Source organism: Austrofundulus limnaeus, unplaced genomic scaffold, assembly GCF_001266775.1.
Source record: "Austrofundulus limnaeus strain Quisiro unplaced genomic scaffold, Austrofundulus_limnaeus-1.0 Scaffold129, whole genome shotgun sequence".
Classification (NCBI taxonomy): domain Eukaryota; kingdom Metazoa; phylum Chordata; class Actinopteri; order Cyprinodontiformes; family Rivulidae; genus Austrofundulus; species Austrofundulus limnaeus.
Genome location: NW_013952531.1, coordinates 457,661 through 465,379, shown reverse-complemented (window position 1 = coordinate 465,379; position 7,719 = coordinate 457,661). Strand labels below are relative to the sequence as shown.

Genomic DNA, 7,719 nt, shown 5'->3' with positions numbered 1-7,719 from the left:
AGCTGTGTCACTCCAGTTTTCCATCTAAAACACAGCTGTCACACATATCAAACAATGCAATTATGTTTTTATGATTTGTACTTATTTATGATCATATTTTGATCACATTTATTTAACTTGTTGTGTTTAAAACTACTAAACATTGCTTAAGATCTGTACAACCCTTTGCATCTAGCAATAATCTGCTTCTTCTAATAAAAATGAAACAGAAGAAGACAAAACATCTCATCAAAAGCACATAAAACAATGTGGCCACTWATTATTTCTGTACACATCAGCTCTTTTTATGCAACACAAGTCACAAATTATACCAAGTATCAGTGCAGGCTATATGCTGACACAGTTATTAGCAAAAAAATAAAACAAAAGCAAAAACAAAACAATAGTTTTTTTTCTTAATGGTCAAAAAAAGAATAATTTTGTGTTCAATAACATTTAAAACTTTTGTTTCATGAATGTCATCAAACTGTGGACGCCTCAAACACGTTTTTGCGCACATACACACACTGTTTGCTGCATTAATTCTTTTGAATTTCACCCTGTTTCACTATTTGTTTTTCTTTTTTGTTCTTGATTCTTTTGTCTCGGAACTAACTCTCGTGCTTTTATTTTGAAACGGAACATTTTTGGTTGGGTCTGTTCCTTTTATGTTACCGTGGTGTGACRCGGCTAGAAGTGACGACGAGGAGCTAAGAAGTCTTTTCACACATTTCCCTTATTACTTGACAGTACACAGGTAATTTAGCATCGGAGCATCAGTTTCATGTTTATAGAGTCGTACAATGAAGCCTGAGCAGGTCAGATCGGATGTTCCGCCAGATTTAGAGCGGAAACTCCGCTCAACTGGCTTCCCGCTTCCTCAACCGGCATCAGAATGGGGCAGCGCCGTTGTCCTGACCAGCCATAGCTCCGCCCCTTTGGAGAGGTAGCCATGGAGACCGCGCGAGAGCCAGGCAGAGCTCTCAGAGCGAGTGTTTCCGCTTACCTAAAATAAAAAGCTGGCAGCGGCGGCGAGCTGCGGCCGAGCAGTGACGGAGCAGGACTGAGCGGGTCGACGGAAACCCAACACGGCTCGAGCTATTCTCCACATCCAGCTTCGGGTGTCGCGTCTCGAGCTGCCGTTAATGCCTGGCGCGTGAAGCGGGCAGAGTGGAGGGTTCGAACCTGGTGAGTCTTTTTTTCTTCCTGTGGACCGCTGAGCAGCGCCAGGCCACTAAATATCTCTGTTTCTGTTTATTCATAACAAACAAGCGTAATTAACAAACACTGTTAAGAAGATTACGTAATTACGTTTTTTTWAAACTAAAGAAGTGAATCAGAAGCTAGGCTAGCCGAGAACTCACTGAGCTAACGTTGTTTAAAAGACGGAGAAACAGTTTCCCTCCGTGTTTAAAGTTGTTTTTAATACATTTATTATTTATTTATTTAAGTTTTTACATCCCTCCAAGTTTTACAAAGTGTTTGTTGTTAGAAAAGGTTCACCTGTCAGCGGGGTTACACCTGGTCACATGAACAAAGGTACGAGTGTGTGTGTGTGTGTGTGTGTGTGTGTGTGTGTGTGTGTGTGTGTGTGTGTGTGTGTAAATAGCCCTCAGTACAGTTGCACGTGTCAGAACGTGTGACTGCTCTCTCGCCATCTTTACTGCAGTTTTATTGTGTAGTTTTGTGTGTCTTGCACACAAACCCGTTGTGTTTGGCTTCACTGGAAGTCTTGACTTGTTTCCTGTGTGCAGTGTTCAGTTAAACGTGACGTGTGTTGTGTTGCAGAAGGCAGGGAGATCCAGATGTGAAGTGTTTACTCTGGAGAACAGAGGTCCAGGACCTGTGTTCCTCCAACAAACACACTTTGTGTGTTGTGTGTCTGCGTTTTCATCACAGTTTTGTGTACTGCCTTGTTGTAAACCTGGGGATAATAACATCCAAATAAACCAGTCTGAAACCTGTGTTTTTTTAGACTTTATTTAATAAACATATTTTAACTGTAAAAATACTGTAGGATGTTTAGTTTTTATCATTTTTAAAACATATTTTAACACGGACAGAGCCATTTTATTTCCACACAAAGCATTCTGGGTAAATGATGACGTGGATAGGTCCTCGGTGCGAGGCTGCTAGCGAGCTATATCCACCCTGAAGGTTAATCTTGGACAATATCTGATGATCGACTCTTTTAAATGAAACCAGAGAGCGTTGACAGAGAGGAGAAGGTAGAAATGACTCAGCCTGGAACTGAAAATATGGATGGAGGACAACAGGTTAGCCTGTTAGCTTTAGCGCCAACGCTAAAGCTAACAGGCTTTAGCGTTGGCGCATGTTATAAGACAATATATGTTTGCCATTGAAACATGCGCTTGGCGCATGTTTCAATGGCAAACATATTGTCTTATATGTATTAGCTCGGCGCTAGCGCGACAAACAAGCTAAACTGAGGTCCTCCATCCATATTTTCAGTTCCAGGCTGAGTCATTTCTACCTTCTCCTCTCTGTCAACGCTCTCTGGTTTCATTTAAAAGAGTCGATCATCAGATATTGTCCAAGATTAACCTTCAGGGTGGATATAGCTCGCTAGCAGCCTCGCACCGAGGACCTATCCACGTCATCATTTACCCAGAATGCTTTGTGTGCAAATAAAATGGCTCCGTCCGTGTTAAAATATATTTTTAAATATAATGGAAACTGAACATCCTTCAGTATTTTTACAGTCTTTATTTTACCGTTAAAAGAAATGTTTATTAAATAAAGTCTAATGTTACAACTAATCCTGGATCCCTTTAAGAAACCATAAGTTGTCACTTTACAATCAGACGTATTTCTGTAGAAATCAACTCTTACATTTAAYAGAGACAGTGACTGCAGTCATTAATAACATTTTAAAAACATTATGATCAGTTAGTGCTCAGAGTGTTTATTAGGGGTTATTAACTTTTACTGCACCGAATCTTAGCTCAATATCTGTAAAAACAGCTGAGTAACAGACATTGTTGTGTGTTTAAGTGGCAGCCATCTTGAAAGGGTCGACTCCAAGAGTTGATGTGCATTTTCTGCTTTTCAAGCACCTTTTCTACTCTTGGTGCATTATGTCTCCAGTGTTCATTTCTTTACGTTTCCATGCACTGTCTCTTGTGTTTCTGTCTTGTTTTTTCCTGTTCTGGCCTGGCAGCAGGACAGAGGGAGGCTGAGTAGCTGTGAGGCTCTACAGGACACATGAGTTAACAACAAAGAGACCTTTCTCTGCTGCCATGCAGAGTCCTGTCTCTGGGCTCCTTCAGGCCCACACAAGCTCCACCGACAGCGTTAGCACAGGGACCTACTGGGTGGAAATCTTCTCTCGGCGGTTTCTTTGGCACACTGAGTGCTCTCTGTTCCCGGACACATGCCTGCACTGCTGCTCCGCTTGGCTCCTTTTGCATTCCWGGAGCCTCGGGCAGCTGAGAAACTGCAGCAGCCTGCTGGCTGCTCGACTGAAGTGGGGTGTTGCATTTTTTAATCTCTCAAGTAAAGGAGTAAAAACGATGCTTTTCAAACTTCTTTAATGCACTTTGCATTGTCACCTTAAGRACGACGTCCAGGGGGCCAAGGCTAATCCTGATGGATCTGCTTCTCTGCACAGATGAGAACATGAAGCTCTGTGAGCTGAACTTTACAGAAGCATGGCCTGAGGAAACATCAGGATAGAGGAGTTTCTCTCCTGAAGGTCCTGTGGTCAGATAAGACTAAACATCAAGTCAGATCTACCACCTGTCCTCATGCTGAGAACACCATCCCTTCAGTGAAGCATGGAGGTGGCGGTATCATGCTGTGGGGATGTTTTTCATCAAATTGGTTAGAGTTAAAGAAAAAAACAGGGATCCTGCAGATCCTTAAAAGGCATTGAATTCATCACTCCAAAATTAAGGTCTTAATTAGCCTTAAAATGTCTTAAATCAATCTGTCAGAAGTCTTAAAAATGCCAACACATTGTAATTAGGTTGATTGTAATTTGTCTCAAATATTGTAACATTTATTTAAACCTTCACATGCAGACATTCCTCTTTGACATCACTTCCTGTTGCTTCACATGCAAATATCTCAACAACCGTCCCTCTGAGCAACGTGAAATTTGTTTCATAATATGTTAAAACTGTTGTATTTCCAAAAATCTATTCACATTTCTTACAAAAAAGTTGATGTCACGTGCACTTTAAGGTTTCATCTACAGCAAATCAGGGTTGAGAGCCCCTGTGGGTCCTAAAGCTACAGGTTTTGGGTGGTTATATGTTTTAAACTGACTGCTGAGAACGTTTCTGCTGTATTTTACAAAAACACAGTTCGATATGGTTAAAAACAATTGGTTTATTAGGAATATTTGAATACTTCAACCAAAAATATTTAGATTCATGAGTTTCTGCCAGTTTTATTTTTATTTATTTTTTTTGTCATTTGGGTTTATTGTGAAATTGGTCTTAAATTTAATTTCATTTGGCATTAAAAAGTTTTAAATTTAACTTGCCTTAAACTGTAGGAACCCAGAAAAAGGATAATTTTTGAGGAACTTGTCAGGCCTAAGCCTTAGTGTGAACCATGTAAACTGGCTTTGCAGTAAAACTTGGTGCAAATTGTTTTTCCAGGAAACAAAGTATTTAATTTTGCAGACTTTAATGTGCAGTGTGAGGCTCATCGTTGCTGTCAGAGTCAGACAGGAAGAACTGCTGCATGTTAGTGACATCCAAACACAAATCACTGCTTTCACTGTAAAACACCTTCTGTGTTGTTTGATTCATTTAAAGAGCACAGAGGAAGCACATCACATCAGCAACATTTCCCCTGAAGCTCTGAACATATAATATAATAAAAAAATCATTTCAATTCATCAAAACTGTATTTTTCTAAAATGTACCTGTACTCTACAATCAACCTGCCTCCAAATTAATTTCTGATTTAAAAATCCTTCATCTTAATATGTTAATGTTTTACTCTGCCCTCCACATTTTTGTCTGGATATTATTTACTTGTTTTATTTTTCAGATTGCACAGTCTTGATACTTTGATGGTTGTACAGCTTTTATAGTTTTTTGTTCCAGATGTTTGTATATCCTGTTCTGATTGTATAGATTCTGATTTGCCTCTGATTGGACAGCACTTTGTGAATCTGTTTCTATGAAAGGTGCTGTATAAATAAAACTTTACTTTACTTACTGTATAATGACAGTGAGCAGTGCATTTAATGGGAATCTTCTGCGTCGACACTATTTAATGACTTTGTCCTTTCTCAGGCTCTCTTGCATGAAAGCAGTTAAAATAATTCTGCTGAAGTTTTCACTTCCCAGAGATTTAACTGGTCAATACTTTATGTTCAGCCTTTTTCCTCCCTCTTCTCAGGAAGTCATCATCAGGAGTCGTTAACCACACTCAGCAAAAGCTTTTTTTTAATTTGTTTATTCTCAAACATTTTGTTCAGAACACCTTCGGAGGTAACAAAGAGCTCATTATAACACAAACTTAGGCATCTTTTGTGTTTTGATCCCGGCACGGACAAATGAGGAAGCACGGGTGGAACAAATGTCTGGCTCTGGTCCCSTGCGTGTGCTTTGATTAGCTGTGTTTTGGCTGAATAAAACAGCCAGTCTGTGCTGCCAAAAACCCACCTGCGTCACTCAGCCCACCTGTGTGCCCCACATGCAGGTACGCCTCCTCATTCTGCCAAATGTTGCAGCACCATAACATTTATAGCCTAGGCTCATTTGCAACGCTCATACCCAGATGGGCTTTTATCATCCTAGAAATATTGAAACACAGATCATAATACGAAACATTACACTAAAGACATAAAAACAAATTAATAATGCCATTAAAATGGTGGCAGTTATGACTACACAGCTGTTCCTTCTTAACAAACGTCTTCAGTCTTGTTTTAAAATCACAGCGGATGCATTTATGTTAAAACAATTTGTGCTGACTCATGTTTTGCCCTTTACCATTTTACCAAGTCATCGGCATGAATGATATGTTTTGTTACATAACTCACAACATAAGAGGTTTATGTTAAAAGATCCTGTGCCAAAGTCAAGATTAGGGATTAACAGCGAGTTGAGAGGAAGACTCGGAGAAACGCTGCCTCTGGTGGATGATGTTTACGGAGCACATGAGAGTTAATGAACTTGATGCTTGATGTTAACAAACCAACTGTCAAATCATTTCAGACATGTTTTCTCAGACACTCAGTTTGTCGTTCAGTCAGTCTTTTTCTGTGTAGCTCCTGGTTATGTAATCCTGCTGAGTGTTGATGGTAATCCTGGCTCTTCTTCCTGTCGTCGTGGCCTGGGCAGGTTACACCGCAGAGAGCTCTCCCTGGTCGTGGAAGAGAAAAGATGTGCGATGGAATGGTAGCGTTTCAGACGAGAGCCCTGTCCTCCTCTGCCTCCTCCTCTGCGCTGCTCCTCCTCTTCCTCCTGCTCCCTCATGGTCACACATCAGGTAAGTCACAGAGGGACGCACACACTTTTTATTTTTGTCTTTGGGCTCTCAGAGACAGGCTTCTTCACCTTTCTCTTGTGAATTTATTTAGTTTTATCCCTTCATGCTTTGTGAGTTTATCAGATTAAATCCTTCACCCTTGAGTTGGACAGGTTGTTCTACCTCTGAACACCTGCTGAGATCCTAATCTGAGGCTGGATTAATTCACTGTCCTAATGAGTCACAACAGTTGTTTGGAGTGAAATAAGGAAAGAATACTGTTTTTCTTGCTGTCATGAGGTCTGATTCAAGCATGACTTGTTCATCCTTTGAGACCTAACTTGGATTATTAACCCAACAAAGCCCAACAGTCAGGTTTTTGTACCAAAACATTGATCTTAAACTGAACAATTACATGAGAAGTTTTACGTTTTACCATTTTCTTCTGTTTATTTGTGAGAAATTTAATTTTCAGTTGAAACTTGGAGTAAATCTCATCCTTTTCTAATGTGCAGCTTTTATAGCCTCTCACGTTCACGCTCCAATCACAGCCAGCTACTGAAGTGAGCCAGAGGAGCGAGCAGGCTGTTATTAGACAGATGAGATTTGGTTGTTAAGCCTTGATTTCATTGTTTTTCCTTTATTGAGATAAATTATTAGGTGTTAATAAGAGACACTGCAACAGTTAGACATACAGAGTCAGAGGTGATGTTGTGAGCAAAGGACGGCTTCTGATCCAAAGTGCATCATCTCTGTCCGTCTTATGTAACACGAATGATTCATGCAGAGGCCAGAGGGACTGCTGCTTACTGTCTGTGTTTGGATCCTCTCCTGATCCTGAGTGACACCGAAAATGTGTCCTGAAATCCCTGAGCCACGTGCTGTGCTTTGTGTACATGGAAGTGCGCTGGAGGCTCTGTATACGAAGCATTTATTCATTTAAGTTGGTTTGAACTGAGGTGAGACATGAAATGATGCAACTGTTGGTTTTTAGTCAGTGATTATTTGCAGGTCCAGTTCTTTGGAAGGCTTCAGGCAACTAATGCAAAACAGCTAACCCTAAAACTAACAAAAGAGAGATTTTAATACACAGAATTAGAGAGAAGTGAGAGTACTCCTCCTTATTGTGTTTAAGAATGCTAGGTGCTTAAATATATATTTATTTAAGTTAAGCCATTATTGTTATAGTTTCTTAAATTAAATACAATGGTCCTCATGTAAGAACATGTTCATATTCTTCTCCTAAATTTCTCCTACTTTTGTTCGTACAAAGGGTTCGTACGAACA

At 40.1% G+C, this 7,719-nt stretch overlaps 1 protein-coding gene across 1 annotated transcript in view; it reads left to right on the top strand.

Moving 5' to 3' along the window:
- The first annotated feature begins 942 nt into the window (after positions 1-942).
- Positions 943-7,719, top strand: part of susd6 (sushi domain containing 6) — a 30,051-nt gene continuing 23,274 nt past the window's right edge. The window contains exons 1-2 of the mRNA XM_014015429.1: positions 943-1,167; positions 6,306-6,453. Coding sequence (XP_013870883.1) covers positions 6,348-6,453 — 106 coding nt within the window. The 5' untranslated portion in view covers positions 943-1,167; positions 6,306-6,347. The remainder of the gene's footprint in view (positions 1,168-6,305; positions 6,454-7,719) is intronic.